Source organism: Lepisosteus platostomus, chromosome 10 (assembly GCF_059453375.1).
Source record: "Lepisosteus platostomus isolate fLepPlt1 chromosome 10, fLepPlt1.hap1, whole genome shotgun sequence".
NCBI classification, from domain to species: Eukaryota; Metazoa; Chordata; class Actinopteri; order Semionotiformes; family Lepisosteidae; genus Lepisosteus; species Lepisosteus platostomus.
The window spans coordinates 17,992,206-18,009,375 of NC_142620.1; the positions used below are offsets into that span (position 1 = coordinate 17,992,206).

Below are 17,170 nucleotides of genomic sequence, written 5' to 3' on the forward strand. Positions count from 1 at the left end.
AAGGCTTCACAGCCGAAACATTGTTTTCCCTCTTCACTTTTCAACTTTGCAGACTACGCATGCTGACACAGCTACCCACCTGAACTAAATCCATATTTATATGTATATCAAAACCTTCTTATATCATCCACATCAGCATCTTTTTATATTAACCAAAGCATGTTGCTTTAGATCTTAGTCATTCCTATAGGAATAATGTGTTGGGCCAACCCATGGAGAATTAAATGCCTTTATAATAGCTTTGTAGGAATCTGTTTTAAGTATCTAAACTAAGGCTTCAGTTAAATTAAAACTGTGGTCCACTGAGCAGTAACAAAACCCAAAACTAATGTAGTGTTAATCTTCCATTGGCTAGACACAAGAACTGTTTGACAAGCATAAAAGCAAACAGTGACACTTTTGAAATGTATTTTTCTGTAAGTGTAGGTGACTTGGTGATAATGTGATCCTTAAAAGAATTATCAATGAACCCAGAGACTGGACAGTGAAAGATTCTGTGACACTAAGTCAACTTAGTGAATAACCTATACTTCACTGCATGGGCACAACTGTTAACTAGACCTCTTACAGACTTATACTTCATTAAATTATCCATTTAAAGAAATACATGGAAAAGATAATCCATCAAAAAAAGTGTTCATTCAGAAATGAAAATACAGAATTGGTGACTTGACTTAACTGTCCCTCTTGTCCCTGCTGAGTTCAATTACATTCCTCCTGGGATATTAAACCAATCCTTTCCTAATTTCCATATGGCAAATGAACAGTAGCAAATGAAACATTAAAATGACATGAATCAGAAGTAGTTCACTGATTGTGGGATGTGCACGTCTTTATTACAGTTACAAAAAGGAGGGGTTTCCACCCTATGAACAACATCAGGGAATGCTTACTTCTTAATGTGGAACAGGTTGGATAAAAGTATTCTGAATAAAGTTTTTTTACCAAAAGAACAATATCCAGTTGGACCAATTATTTAATGTTAAATAATTCCTGTCTGACAAGTTAATTTTTCAGCTTAGTGCGTCATTTTTTTTTTCAAGGCTATTTTGGGCACTACGATTTTAAAAGAAAAGCAATACGTCTGTATCTTAGGTATTGTCCTTCACAGGACAGCTTTTTGGGTGGTTAAGGGCATTATTATAGTGATGACCATGTTTTTCTTTTATTTTAGAGAACAGATAATACCATTTCAAATACAGATGACATGAACAATCCTTTTATAATACAAATTTACCAGTATACTTCACACCTGAAAATTTAGTCTATTCATATCTGTTCACTTAATATTTTACTGTTAACTATATGCATTCAGTGATGACCATGTTCATTGTCATTTGCAGTCAGTTGTTCTTAAGATAAGATGTTTTGAGTGTTAAGGGACAAGAAGTGTGAATTCTTTTAGATGGAAATGTTTTAACTTTATGATATTAATCTTGTCTGAAACGATATGGTTAAGACTTTAGACATAGAATAGAAGTATTTAAAGGGTATCGTATTGCAACAGACCACCTAATCCATATATCAATCATAATGCAGTCTTAAATAATGAAATACATGTAAAGGAAGAATTAGTTTTTGTTATGGAAGATTTTAACTTTCCTGAAATAAAATAGGGAAAACGCAATAGGAATGCCAACACCTGAAATTGAGATGATAGACATGTCTAACAATTGCTTTCTATTTGGTTTGTTAGAGCACCTGCTACAGGGAATGCTTGTATTGATCTAGTCTTTTCAATCAATCAAGACTTAGTGAGAAAAACAAAGGGGATCGCCATTATGGAACTGTGATAATATGGTATTCTTTGAACTTTAAAGGTGGAATCTAAAGAAAAGGTTTACAGTTTCAGGACCATAGACTGTAAAGGAATGAGAATGCTTAACAGAAGTAGAAAGTGACAGGATAAATATGGAACCTGTAGAAAACAGATTAGAAATTCTACTTAAAACACAATTTAATTTGATTGATCCCACAAGTAAATCAAAGCCTGGAAAACAGTGGACCAAATTGTTAAGAAGAATATAAAGAGAAAGGGAAAACACTTTATAGACTATTAAAAACACAATATCTAAACAATTCAAAACTACTATACTGAACTACTAGGACAAATATAAAGGGCATCAGAAAAACAAGGTGAAAGGAACATTTTAATGGATGATGAAATAATTAAATGTGCTACAGTATACCTAGGGCAGGGTGCTGTAACAGGAGTCAAGTCTCAAAAAAAGACATGCAAATCAAAAGACATGCATGAAGATATGCAGTCAAAAGACAAGGAAATACAGTGCTCTTTGCTCTACAGTGCAGTGAAACAAAGACTTGGACTTCAAAATGAACAGCGAAACACAGGCCAGAGAATACAAGTGGATGATACAGCGAAGTACAATTTAAAATGAGAACAGGAACAACATTTACACAAAAGGTTCTTGAAGTCTGGAAAAACCCACCTAGCCATGTTGTTGAAGTTGATAATCTAGCTCTTTCAAGAAACAGACGGTTGAGCTTTTCAGATTGTCCAACAACAAAAACAAATGAGTTAGATGTGCCAAATGATCTCCACTTCTTTTTAAATATTCTTTTGCTCTTACAGTGGTTATGTTATGCTTTTCATATCTCATCCCTGTTTACCAGAATACATTGCATTTGAGTAAACATTGTACAAGTTAAAGCCTTTGTTAAAATATGGCCCATCTGTCAAAATGTGAAAACACTTGGACCTGTAACTCTGTGGAACTCATTGGTTCCCACACTGCAACATGTATCACAAGACGGATGGTAGTAGCATTCTGATCTAAATGCTCTAAGTCACCACCTTGGTGTAACTTGAGCACTCACAGTTCTATAAAAGTTCACATTTGCTAGAGTTTTACAGCATGGCGCAGACAGAAAAGTGCCACATGAGGTATTTTAATACCCTCAGATTCCAACCTCCCCCTTGAAAATGTAGGAGGGCACAGCAGGGAAATTAAGCAGCTTGACTATACCCAGCACCACCATTTATCTGGTGTCAGGAAAGTCTGCATTACAGGAAGAGAAACGATGCTGTCTTCTGTGTGGATTCTCCTCTGCTTCTCCCAGCCTGACAAAAATGTACTTCCTCACAAATGGATTATTCAGTGTGTGATATCATGTTTTTATATGGTTGCTCATTTATTACTGTTTCCATGTCCCCAAGGCAGGCAACTCTTGGACATGAATAGGACACAATATGTAAAACATTAAAAGCTGACTAAGTGTTGAGAATTGGAGATAAAAATGCCTGCTGTTGCAGTTCCGTAAAATGCATTTTAGGAAAGACAGTTTACGTGAAACTTAACAATGGTACTTGTAGGAACATTTAAGTGCATGATCCTAGTTTCCAGATCTTATGTGTTTGTCCTGAAAGACAGTATACAATAAAGGTGATAAGTCTCTGCAAGGAAGATTGGCCTTGAGGCGGTCTTTTTCTTGCATGGCACATATTTAAGAAATTCTGTCTACTTAACATATTTGTTGATTAATAGTTGAAAGGCACATTAGCAGAAGTTGTAACATAAAATGGGCAAAACTCTAAAGCTTCATCGTGGTTATGTGAGTTACATTATGTGATTACTCTGATGACACTTACAGTATTTGGAAAATATAGAATCCTGAAGTAACGACCTCCAAAACCCATATTGCCTTTTTAGAGTCTTAAATGTTTTACAGGTCTTTTAAACTTGGTGATTTCACTGAGTCTTAGTGTCAGTTGATTCTATACATGTGCACAAGGCTACAAAGTACACTATTTAGCAACTTCTGAACTACCTCTCAGATAAGATTCTTATGAGTAAGTTCACTGACAGTTAAAAACTCCTGTATTCCCTGAAAGACAGTATCACATTTTCTTTTTCCTGTTGTGCACAGTGGTGGCATTCCTGTTCTATGGCTTTGTGCCAGCTGGCCAACCAGCATCTTCTTATTTGCAATAGAATTCAGCGAGCAAAACGTGGTTTGTGTTACAAAATGATTGTTGATTCTCCCTGGGTGTATTTAGATTTTATGTCAGTAGCTCGGGGGAGCAATGGTTGAAAAGCTTTTTAATATTGTCACCAGAAAGAACTTTGATTGAGTTCACTTTCTGACGTTAATGTGCCATTTAAGATAATTAATCATACACATCCCTGCCACTGTGTCCTAACAAACCTGCATCCTAATTTACTGCCAGCTTTTATGAGTTTTTTTTTAAATAACAGGGCTGCACACTTTCTGAGCAAACGTGCATTTCCTAGAAAGCTATCTCTGTCCTGTAAATGTGTTTTTGCTTAGATCTTGTCAAGCATAGAGAGACGTGATGCTAAAGCTAGCATGCAGAGGAACCAGTGATCTGAAATTGGCAATATTCAGCAATCGCACACAACAAAGTTGTGGAAATGGAATTGCTGTTGCTCCATTTGAAGCATCACAGTCCAGTGCTTACAGTAAAGGGCAGCTTTATTTTTTTATCTTAGCCAAACAACAGTACCATATGCACTAATACATAGGTTTTAGCTGTTGCAGTCAGCACTGCTTTACATCATTTTGCTGTAGAAATGTTGTGTTCAATTCAGAATTTGTAAGGCGCTTAGGGTTTGACTGAATAAAACACCTGTTTTAAGAAGTGAAACATTAAATGTGTTTCATGTGTGCCTTTAATTGTTTTAACAGCTATGTTTTATATTTTGAAATACTCAGCAGCTTGACGTCATACAAAGTGTGCTCATTAGTCTCTTCCCTTGTTGGCTGCAGTTTCATTTGTAATAACTAGTGCCAGCCAGAATGACTATATTTCTTCATTTATGCTAGCATTATCTTTAGAACCATTCCCTGCCTGCATTTTTGTGAAAAATGAACTTGACTTGTTTTTGTCTTGTCTTATGAACCTAAGTAAGAATTGCCCTACCATAGTAAAATGAACACACCCTGAAATAAAGGAAGGCAGCCAAGTTTTCATACAGTATTTCAGTATTTGCAAATATCATTGTTTCTTAACTGTTTGTGACATGCCCAGTACAATTTGTAAGGAAATGTTACTGAATCCAGAGGTTTACGTGCTCCATTTTGTGCATGAGATTTAATTTTGTTGGCTTTATTACTCCTTGTGTTAACAGAGCAGATCATTGTATTATGCTATATGTAGACATAAATATACATCTCATGATGGTCCAGAATTCCCATCTTTGTTTGGTATTTACTGTACAGGTCATCCTACTTTTAATTCTACAGATATTTTGCATTATGAGGTCAACAGACAACTTTAAATTGTCCCTCATGCGCAACTCTGATTTGCATGTATGTGTGATTGATTGTGTGAGTGTATGTCCTGTAATGGATTGGTATACCATGCAGAGTGTAGTTCTCAGTCCCTGTACCTGCTTTAGGTTAGGCTTTAGTTTGCCTCTAAGGCAAGAGCTTCTTAGAAGGTTTTATGAGTATGTAAGGAAAATGGATGGATGGTAATAGCAAAAACTAAGAAAAAAAAGCTTGCTGTAAGGGGTAATGATTATGCAAACACAGTAAATTAAAAAAAATACTTCCTCTCATAGTCATGTGAACAAAGACTCGTACAATACGACAGTAACCCATTATGAGAAAGAAATAGAATTAAATGGGGATTTGTGTTGATTATCCTAATACTTGTTTTGTAACGGAATCAACAGTACTGGATGGAGTACAGAAACAGGATCACTTACAAGCTGTGGGCTCAAAGTATATATGCTGGGTGGCTCCAATGGATTAAGAAGAGCCTGGTCGGTAGGTACATCAGTATATCAGTTGACTGATGCATTTAAATTTAGAAAGAAGGCATTTGCTACTACACCAGAGAGTTTGTTAGACCTATATATATATAGGAACAAGTTTTTAAATGTCATAGCAAAAGTAATTTGTAAGCCATATGTACATGTCAGTCATAATAATATCCCTTGGAATGAAGACAGAGTTTATGCTGAGCTGCTGGAATTCAGGGATTTCATTGTTCAAATGAAATTAAATCCACTCATTGTTTCAGTCTAATGTTGGATTTATAGCAATATACATACAAATCAAGAAAAGAATAAGCTTTTGTTTGGCTTAAATGGCATGGGGAAAAATCAGCTTGGTTTATGTATTTATTTTTCTGCCTATGCAAAGGATGGGGGGGGGACTTATCTGCTGCTTGATATCATGGTGAATGTGAGAGGCATAGTAATTTTGTTTTCAACATGAAGCTCTTTATTGTCCAAGATTGAATTCCTTATCACTTTATGGTTGTTAGTGCCAAGGCTGTTTGTAGTTTTAGTAAAGGAAAAGGGGGAAAGCAAGTATCCGAGTGCCTTGGTGATAAAAAGAAAAAGCAAGCAACAAACAATTGGAGACAGTCTTCTTACACACAGGAACATTTAAATTAATCTCTTTGCTTCTAGAAGGTTTATGCTGTGTTTCATTTCATCCTGCTGTACATTTGATTTTCAGCTACAATTAAAAATATTCTCGTACTGCTTTAAATTATTTAACTTTATAAAATGGTGAAAATGTTTAAATCTGCTATTTCTAAATGTAGTACATATATGGATGAAACATCTTCTTTTGCTGTTCTTTTGGTCTCAGATGTTTATTTTCACAAGTAATTTCATGAACTGCACTCTTATTTCAAATGATACCATGATAGTTAAGCAATGAGGTAACTAATGAGTCTTATTTTATGAGCCTTATTTGAAAAGTTGCTATGGAGATTTTATGGCTGACAATGTTTTGACATTTTGTGCTGTTTGTCAAGTGTTTGGGTTACAATGTTATTGTAGCATTCCATTTCTTCTTGTGGAAATGCAATAACAAATTGTATTCTTAGAAGCAGTAAAATTAAATTCTAAATGTCCAGCGTCCAGTTTGTGGCAGTTTTTCCCCCACTCAAAAACAATAACAGTATTGCTCCTGGGCTTAAAAAATAGTGAAGAGAATTTCACTTAGACTTTGGAGAAACTCTATACGGCATTTTTTTCTTATGAAATGAAGCCCGCAAGCTTTTGACACACCAAACCACAGTGCGGGAAAGGATTGGCAAGTTAAATCCTTGTGGGGCCTGAAGCAGATCAAATGATGTGTGTAGCAAAGCCTTCTTGCTTCCTGCCTGAATTATAGATGACTGGTAAATTCAGTTTAACTGTTAAATCAGGTGTAAATGGACTGTAGCTGGTGAAGGCAGGGTAGCTCTGCTTAGCTGAATTTACAAGAGAAGAGGTCAGTGAAGTAGGGCTGAGTTCCTGCTATCATGTAATCACTGTCTCTTTAACCTGACATCTGTTAACAGCAGTGACTAAATGTCGCCCACACAGGCAGAGCAAGTCGGTGCTTGTAGAAGATACTTAATTTGATGAAAAGTTCAACTGTGTTAAACTCAATTAGTGTTTTCTAATTAATTCTAACTTGTTAAATGTGTGGTTAAGATGAGATTGGGAGGGCTGAGGATTTTCTTATTACTATTTCTTTTTATCAGATATGACTTTTTATGACTTCCAGACAAGTAGCGCTTTTGTAGGAGAGACGATGAGCATGAAACTAATGTGTGTAGATGGTGGGGCTTAATCAGACGGGCATGAGATGTGAATCTGTTTTGCAAGTTTTCTAGAGGAAATTAATCTGATGTGCTTTGGAAACCTAGACATTTCTGAGCACCCTGCTGCTGTTATTCCTTTTAAACCACGGAAGTCTAGTTTAATTAATGTTCTCTAAATTAGATGGAAACTTTTTGCTGTCTGAGCAGTTCCTTGGGATAATTCAAAGCTTATGTATGGCTGAGATGTATGGCTCAGTTTGCATTCACTGCCTAAAGCCTCTTGCCTTTGGTTTCACCATCTCTTTTGCACTGCCCTCCTGGAAACAGCTGTGCCATTTAGCTTCAGCTTCAATACGTTTCTTGTTTAGCCCTTTCATATCTGGCTCAGCCTCTGTGAAAAATTGAGGTGTTTTGTTTGATGGGCAAAAAATTCTGACTTTGGACTTACAATCTAAAGTTCAACTTCATCTTAAAATTGAGTAACAAAATCCTTGATCTTTCCTTTCTCAGTACGTCTATAGCAATGTATATAATTATGATACATCACTACACGCAAAACGCAAAAACCTGTTAACAGAAAACTGCAATAATGGCAGAATGACAAAATTATTAACAGTTGATTAGATGAAATGCCAAAAAGGAAGTTCTCACCAAGAAAGATTGTTTAATTAAAAAAATTTCATGGTTCTCAATTCCCTATGTCTACAACACACCTAAAGAGCAATAGGCTTACAAAATTTGAGAAAGACAACGAATTGTGCCTGGGGCACTCTTTGCAACTGCCAAGAGTGAGGTTATCGTCTTTGAACGTATAATTGCTCAGCTGCTGTTTTAGTTTATTTTGTACTGTAAGAAAAAAATGATTTGAACTTGTTTTTATGTCTGTAATTTAGCTAAGAGGTCACGTGGAGGGCTGTCTAAATGTGTTTTGCTGGCTGTATTTTAGCATAATTCAAAATTAACCACCTGCTGACTCAGATATATCCAGAAAGCCTTCTGATTTCTGTAAACCTTTTACAGGATGTCATCAGTGCTGAATGTTATCATCCTGTATGTGCGTGTTGTAAATCACATGTAAGAATATTAAGAAGGAAGAGTATTTTCTGGAATTGTAATCCACCTCATATTTAGTGGACGAGTTATGCGCCGTTTTTATCAATTTATTAATTCTTATTCATTTCACATACTGCTGACGTGCCAGACAGCTCAACACTTGTCAGTATGGTGATTCAGGGTCTCTGTATGCTGTTGTCAGACAATGTTTCAATTTTTTATGTTTTCACCATGGAAAGACTATCATTAGCACTTGTCACTGTGGTCATTTATGGAACTAATTCAGGATACAATATGAAGTGTAACTAAATAGCAGTTTGCAGAAGTACATGTGACTTTAAAAGTGTTTTTCTTACATATACTTGTTTGATACTGGAGTTTATTTAATGTAAACAACTTTTTTTTTTAAATAACCACAAAAGAGCTACCTCACGTTTTTTTCTTGTAAACGGATTAGTTAAACTGCGGAATGTATTTTACTGTATGTACAGTGTCTGCAGTTTTAAGTATTTTGTTTCAGACCACAAGACTGCTTTCTGGTGCAATAGTCTTATTGGATCTTTTTAATGTGGCTTTATCTCCTTATTCATTCTTTTAGGTAAAAGTGATGATGCGCATCTGCCCTTCCCAAGGTGGGAACGAAACCTCCGAATCCATGTCCTTCCTCAAAGTAGACCCTCGCAAGAAGCAGTTGACCCTTTATGACCCCTCTGCCAATGGACACACAAACTCAGGTCACAGGCGAGCTGTTGTGGCAGCCCCAAAGATGTTCGCCTTTGATGCAGTTTTCACCCAGGATGCCTCACAAGTAAGCAAAAAAAAAACATTTCTGAAATTTACTCAGTCACAAGGACATCTCTGGTCCCTTCCTAGAAAAACGGTGGGGCTGGATGTAATGTGGCAAACACGGTGCCAGACCGCAACATCCTCCTAATTTCAGGGTAGCAGCAGCTGGCTCTTTTCGAGTGCTGTAGTGATTTGAATACAGTATGTAACCTCAAAAACTAACTCACAGCTAGGGTTCAGTAGAGGGAAAACCAACCTGAAACGAAAGGCTGGTTTACCTAAGTGGGTTTATAGAGTAAGAATTTTGTTGCAGATGGCAACAGTTGAACCTGTGTGAGGTTGGAAAAAAAGGAAAATCCTGCCAGGAATTGTTGCAATAGCAATACCTTTAAATAGGCATGACCGTCTGTCTATAGGGAACCATAAGTTTCAGATTGACCGTATATTCTTAGAAGAAATATAGAACCAGGAGGTTTGCTAACTTTTTTTATCTGGGCTGCAGCAAAGGCTTGTTTTTGTAAGCTTCTCTGAGGATTTAGAGCTTGTCTTCAAGGCAGTGCTCATATCTGGTAGGAGATGTACAAGGAGGAGTTAATTTTGACAAACAGACAAGGGCACTGCTTGCATTGCAGGTGGGAGCTCCTCCATGCAGCAGGATCTGTCTGAAAGCTAAAACAGAATGCTGTACATATTCTAACATGTATTACTTGAATACTGTTTTGTGAAGAATTGACAGAAGTACCTGCCTATGAAATGTCATTGCTGTAAGCAAGAAATTAGATAGCATGCTGTCAAAAACTTAAACACATGCTCAACTTTTTTTTCTTGATGCCCTTTTGATGTTATTTTCTACTGTGCTGTTAATAGCTTCATTTTCATTTTTTTTTTATTTTTCTAGGCAGAGGTGTGCTCAGGAACAGTAGCTGAAGTCATCCAGTCTGTCGTGAATGGTGCAGATGGTTGCATATTCTGCTTTGGTCATGTCAGACTTGGTAAGCTCTTAAATTTGTTACAGTTAATTACTGTGTCAGCCCCATAATTACATGCTGTCAATTCGTGGAACAATAAACTTGCTGTGTGTGTGAATGGATTAGAACTCCTGTCTTTAATTGACTTTGCAAACTTAACACATTGTATGTCCAAATGGAAGTTCCCAGCATTTTTTCCACAAGATTGTAACTCATACATTAGTTGATGGAACCATTATTCCAGCAACACAGGAAGATGCCTTTATTATAAACTTCCTTAAAAGCCTTCAAAAGATGTGTTGTTCACTCAGGTGAATTGTGGAGTTGCAGAGAGGTGGGGGGTGGGGATAAAACATACAATAGTTGTAAGAGAATGCCTTTCAGGAAGCTTTTCAATTAACCCCTATGGTGCAGTGTATTTGAAGTGCTACAATTTTAAAGCTCTTGCTTGTTACGCGTTTCTGTGTTTTGCTAATGTGTCACTGTGTAACAACAATACAAGCCTTAGAAATATTGAAACATCCCCTGTCTCCAGACAGGTTTTGAAAATGCATATTTTTTCCATAAAACAGTGGATTAAATATTATCTCAGCAACAGAATCATTGGAGAATATAAAGGCATTCTAGTATCTTTGTGTGTCTGTACGCATGCCTGTGGTCCGTTAATACAAAGAGCCTTGTTTTTTTCACTTTCATTGAATTTTATGCGGTGTTGACTAAAGTAGTTAGAAAATGGATGACTGGATTTTCATTAAAAAAGTTATAAGAAGGTGTGTAATGTGATCAAGGCTCTTGTTCAAATTAGTGGCCTCATCTAGCGCATAAGTTAGATTTTAGGAGTGCACTGTCATATCTTCTCAAATACTTTTATCCTGATTTCTGAGGAAATGCATTGTTGAACGTAAAGTTTGCCCATTCAGTCTACATTGGCAATGTGAGCACCATGTCAGCAGCACAGCAAATCACTAGGCTCTGTATGCTGTGCTGTTTTTATGCTTAAGTCTATTTTTAAGGTTTTTGCACAAGTGAGCAAATAAGGATTTTTCGAGGAAATGTAATAGAGGAGTCAATGAGATAAAACAGTGACCATCTTCAAAATTATTTTTAAATTGTGAACACTCCCACTGAACTGATCCAGTTACAGAAGTGCTGTCACCCCCCCTTAGTAATCCAGAGAGTGTAAAACTCAGCCAGGGCAGAAAACCTGGTTTGGTGCAGTGTAGTTATCTGTTAGCTAGGGAGTGGCATTGTGCATGTTTGGGGCCCACAGTCGACTGGGATTGAATTCCAGCATGGCTGGAAGGGAGCTACATTCCTTATACATTTTAAATTGTTCATGTCATGAGATGGTGCAGGAGTGAATTCTGAGGTGTGGGCACCCTCAAATTCCGAGGTACTCTAACTGATTTGTCTGTCACCTTGTCCTGGTGAATTTGGCACATGACAGTGCTAGTGAGATTTAAAAAGTATTCTGAATAATACATATCCATGACAAGCCCATGTGTTTTTCAGAAACTTCAGAAAGAAAAGCATGCTGTTGTACTTATTCATGAATGCCGTACACTTCTATGTGTCTTTATTTGTACACTGTTATTATAGAATATTTATAAGTAGCATATAGTAACGGTATAGTCTAAAATGTGTATGATGTAAAGAAACTTCTTTTAATCAAAATCTGTCTAAAAGTAAGTGAAATGTATAGAATAGAATTTGCTGCTGCTATGCCTTACAAAGCTGCAGTTATGATAGATTCACCTCCCAATTCTCAGGTAAAACCTATACGATGATTGGGAAGGATAATACCACCCAGAACCTGGGCATTGTCCCCTGTGCCATTTCCTGGCTCTTCAAGCTAATCAATGAGCGCAAGGAGAAGACAGGTACACGCTTCTCCATCCGGGTGTCTGCAGTGGAGATCTGTGGGAAGGATGAGACACTTAAAGATTTGCTGTCAGATGTGGCTAGTGGAAGCCTCCAGGATGGCCAGTCTCCGGGTATCTATCTACGTGAGGACCCCATCTGTGGCACCCAGGTACTCCTTTTCATGTTTTCCTTAGACGTAAAGGGTCAATACAGCACTATCTGCCAGTCTCTGTGTGGTTGCCAGTTTCTCTCTGTACGTTTATAGATGTATAAAGCCAATGATATAAATGCCAACCAGTTGCATGGTTATCTGTAGCAGGTTCTGTGTGATGGTCAAGACCATGTAAACAATTTCTGATTTGTATTTGTGCTTGCTCTGCTTTGTAGTCTGCGTCTAGAATTAGTTTCGCAATGTCATGTCAAGATTCCTCATTTTGATATTTAGGAGCTCCATTAATCAACTTATCTCTTAGTCTGGCCATATTGACTATTCGATTTTTCTGCATAAAACAGTTTTTCTGCCATTCATTTTCTTTCTTTATGTAAAGAAATCAATACGTAAACTAAAATCTGATTCTTTTCATTGGCTAATGTATCTATACCTACCTTTGTATTTATCTGTGTCAGCATTTGCTTGTGAATATCACCACAGTCTTGTCTCCAACTATCCCCATCTAACTTCAAATCCATACATCTATCATTATTTGTAGGCCAATTGCAGCAGTAATCTTCAGGGCAGCTTTGAAAAAAAATTGACAGGTGTTTCCTTCAGATGTTGTTTATGTGGACTAAGACTTCAAAGCCCCAGCCATGCCTTCTGAAGCATCCTCTTGTTAGAGGCATAGAAACTGGGCTGCTCCATTAATATTTGCTCTGTATTCCTTCTGCGTTTTAGCATTCCGGGAAGTGTCATTGCCTGTGCTTTTCCATTACCTTTCTTAATCCCTCTCCCTCTGTGTGCATATTTGTTTCTCTGATTGCCCAGGAGACCTAATCTAATGGGCAAGAAATATGTGCCTGGGTCCAATTAGCAACCTGTTCTTCTCTTCCTTTCTCTCTCATGCTCACTCACTTTGCTTCTCTCAGCTCCAGAATCAAAGTGAGCTCAGGGCCCCCACTGCTGAAAAGGCTGCCTTTTTCCTTGATGCAGCCATCGCTGCAAGGAGTACCAGTAAGCCCGATTGCGACGAGGAAGACCGGAGAAACTCCCACATGCTCTTCACCCTGCACATCTATCAGTACCGCATGGAGAAAAGTGGCAAAGGAGGAAGTAAGGCATTTTGCTAGTTGTTGAATTGTTTTCATAAGTTTGCTGATCACTATCATTTTATGCGTTATTCATCTGTGCAACTAAGTGTTTTGATACAAAATACTGATGCAGTCAATACAAGTGCCACCTTTTCAGCTTTTTCAAAAGGAATATTTGGGGGATCATTTTCCATGTGCAAATTTAATGCTAAAATCTGAAAAGTATGTATTTCCTTTGGAAATATTGTCCTTGGAGACTATACTGAGAGTGCCATTTATTTTCAGTGGATCATGCTACAAAACATTATTTACTTCATGGTAACAACTTCCCTTAAAAATTCATATTGGGGGTTCATATATTATTTTGACTTTTGATGATACCACTGTCATATTCTTCCCTTTTTTAAAATATAGCTTTCATTTGTAGCTCTTGCCCCATGTGGTACCAAAAATCACTTTACTGTTAGTGTCACAGGTGAAAATCTGTAGCCTGACAGTGGAGATGTAACAAATTAATGTAGTGTAAGCGTATTTAAAAAAAAAAAGATGTTTCACCTAAAATATGAACTTTTGTTAATGAAACTGACATGAGACAGACATTCTGAGATGTCTAATTCTGTTAGATGTAAAACTGCCGGAATGGCAAAGTATATCTTTTCTTATATTATTTATAACTGACAATCTTGGATGTAGTGTAAACTAGTCAGAAAGGCTGGAAACCTAGAGTGGAAAAGTGAACACCATGTAGAAAGGCATGATGACATGAACAACAATTTCAACTACATCTTGTCAGCTTAGTTTAACAAGCAAGACTTTCAAGCTCTTGCAAGCCTTTGTTCAGTGGCAGCGTGAAGGAAACACTCTGATTTATACACCAGCGTAGCAAAGCTGTGTATTGACACAGCTGAGGACATATTTCACACACATCAGAAGATGTTAATGCTGATACTTCACAAAGGGGAGTGTGTGATGAAGAGTCCAATATTTCCATTTATCTCTCACTTTATCAGCTAAAAGAAAAATGAATGAGCTTTGTTAGGACCAATTAATAAAGACCCTAACAAATTTAAAAGAATAATGAAACAAGGATAATCCTTTTTTTCCCCGTCAGCACTATTTAAGTTAATAACATATTGTCGGTACCAGTCATTTGAGAAAATCTCTACATTCAGTCCATCATTAATATTTTGCTTGTCGCTCTCTTGTTGGTTTGGTTGTGCTTGTCATATGAATAAACATGAATATATAATAAGTCTTGAGACCGCTTACACCATGAATGTTTGTTTGCTTCCAGAGAATCAGAGACTTTGAAAATACAAGGGTAACTTGCATATGATGGCTAAAAATAATTCATTTTCACTGTTATCTATTCGGTTTCTAGGACAGTACAATTTCTTTTTTTATATATTGGTAGCCAGTTTTCTCCTGCAATAAAACTGTAAAGGAATACAGTTAATGCAAATCGATCAGAACCAACAGGTTTCATTGAAAATCTTTTTGTAGTTACCTGTGCTGAAGATGATTTTAGTATCTCCTATATGTATGGATATGTATGTTTATAATTTTAAGGAATACTATTCTGTCCCTTTCTATGGAAGATTTTATTTTTTTCTCCTACCAAACCAAAATAAATTATTAGAAATTCTCTGTGAACTTCGTGGTTTCTATCGGATGAAAATGAAAGACTTATCAAACTGTTAAAGCTCTCTATGAGCAACATTACTCAGTAATTGAGGCACCATTGCTCCAAAAGGCTATGAAATATTTTGCTTTAATAATTCCCTTTGAGGAAAAAATCCACTTGTTGTCTTTGATGTGCATTCTAAATAGTTAAAATATATGTACTTTTTAATTGAAGCTCAGTAGTAAACAGGGAGCCTTGTCTGTCACTCTTGGCCTCCCGTGTGTTTTTTTTTATTTTCTGCCTAGTGCAGTAAGTACATTGAAAGAGATAATCATATGTTTATGGTTGTCTGGAACAGCTTTAGTTAAACTGCACATCTTTACCTATATTTGAATCATAGAAGGCTCAGGCTTACTCATGAATGAATCAGATGTACATTTCTTCTTTGGGTTTAGAATGACCCATATCTGATAAAAATACATATAAACTATTGTTCTTTATTCATTCTTAATTGTGTTTGGTAGTGTCGGGGGGACGCAGCCGTTTGCACCTCATTGACTTGGGGAGCTGTGAGAAGGTGTTGAGCAAAAGCAGAGATGGAGGAGGAGGCCTTTGTTTGTCTTTGACTGCTCTGGGCAATGTCATCCTAGCCCTGGCCAACGGAGCTAAACACGTACCTTACAGGTTGGTAACCAGTGGCTTAACTGTGTCGGTTAGTATAACAATCATGGGAATACAAATGTGAGAATGAAGATAAGGTGAAAAACATAGAGATGGCCAGGTTTGTGCTTGTTTGCCTTGACAGTTTTATAGCTTTCCTGACGCCCCATGTTTCTTGGCCTTCCACTCATAGCAAAAGAACATGATAAACTGCTTAAGCTGTTTATTTTCACTTAAAGTCAGAATGGAAAGGAAAATTGAAGAAAAGGGGTAAATCCATAGATACAGAAAGTTATTGATAACTTTTGGTCCCAGAAAAATGGTGGATCCTGGAAATTGGCTGGGTTATCGTTTATCAGTTCTCTTTATTAAGTAGGTGGAAGAGCTATACAGATTGTTTGGATAAAGGATAAATGTAAAACGAGTGAAACTGGTTTTGTTTAAACATGGTGTGACTCAAGGAGGAGAAAATATATTGTTATATATTATTTATAGCAACTTGGGTGTGTTTAAAGATGAGAAGGAAAAATAAATAATACATTTGTTCAGGTATATATGCTTCCTTAATTTAAGTATAGATGGCTAATATAAAATTATATATTTTTTTCCATTTAATTTATATTATTTCCTTCAACTATGCTCAGACAAAATGAGGTACAGAGTGAGAGGTTTGCCCTTTCTTTGAATAAATTGGTGTGTTTTTAATGTGTAATTCAGGGACAGCAAGTTGACTATGCTGCTGAGGGAATCTTTGGGGAATATCAACTGTAGAACTACAATGATTGCTCACATCTCTGACTCACCAGCCAATTATGCAGAGACACTCACCACTATTCAGTTGGCATCACGGATACACAGAATGAGAAAGAAGAAATCCAAGGTTAGTCTGTTCTGTTCTTACCTTCTTGGACTGGTTTTCTTGGTACAAGTATTGTAGACTCTTTTTCAGCATTTTATGGTGCTGTAGTCCCTACCCCTAAGGTATTATACCATTAAACTATGCAAATTACTTTTCTGTATAAACTATGCAACAGTTACTTTTTTATGTAGAAACCCACATGACAGAAAAGTAGTTTTATAGAAATAAATACATTACATCAGTATACTGAAGGAATATTTCTATGAATTTTAAGGACATTTTTGTGGTGGAATTTAAATTTCATAGTGCTGTTTCAATACTATATATCCCAGAAGCTCTTTCAAATGTCTGAAATACATTCCATTTAATTGCATTGATCTTACTTTTATACTGGTAATTTCCTTAAATTTCTAACCTTTAAGAATATTTAATAGTTTTTTTCTTATAAATTAATTATATTTAGAATTAAAATAAGCTTATCTTATCTTACATTAGATAACTTAAAATAAAAAAATAATAATTGTGATTTTAACCTCAATAAGAAGGTAGAAAATAAATAAATAGAAAGCCATCAA

At 36.4% G+C, this 17,170-nt stretch overlaps 1 protein-coding gene across 4 annotated transcripts in view; it reads left to right on the plus strand.

The window, feature by feature from the left end:
* kif26aa (kinesin family member 26Aa) overlaps window positions 1-17,170 on the plus strand; it is a 132,385-nt gene that overhangs the window by 100,289 nt on the left and 14,926 nt on the right. For all 4 annotated transcript variants that reach the window (XM_088648541.1, XM_088648542.1, XM_088648543.1 and 1 more), the window contains 6 exons: window positions 9,186-9,395; window positions 10,272-10,365; window positions 12,111-12,373; window positions 13,291-13,474; window positions 15,601-15,760; window positions 16,454-16,616. In XM_088648541.1, the coding sequence (XP_088504667.1) occupies window positions 9,186-9,395; window positions 10,272-10,365; window positions 12,111-12,373; window positions 13,291-13,474; window positions 15,601-15,760; window positions 16,454-16,616 (1,074 nt within the window). The remainder of the gene's footprint in view (window positions 1-9,185; window positions 9,396-10,271; window positions 10,366-12,110; window positions 12,374-13,290; window positions 13,475-15,600; window positions 15,761-16,453; window positions 16,617-17,170) is intronic.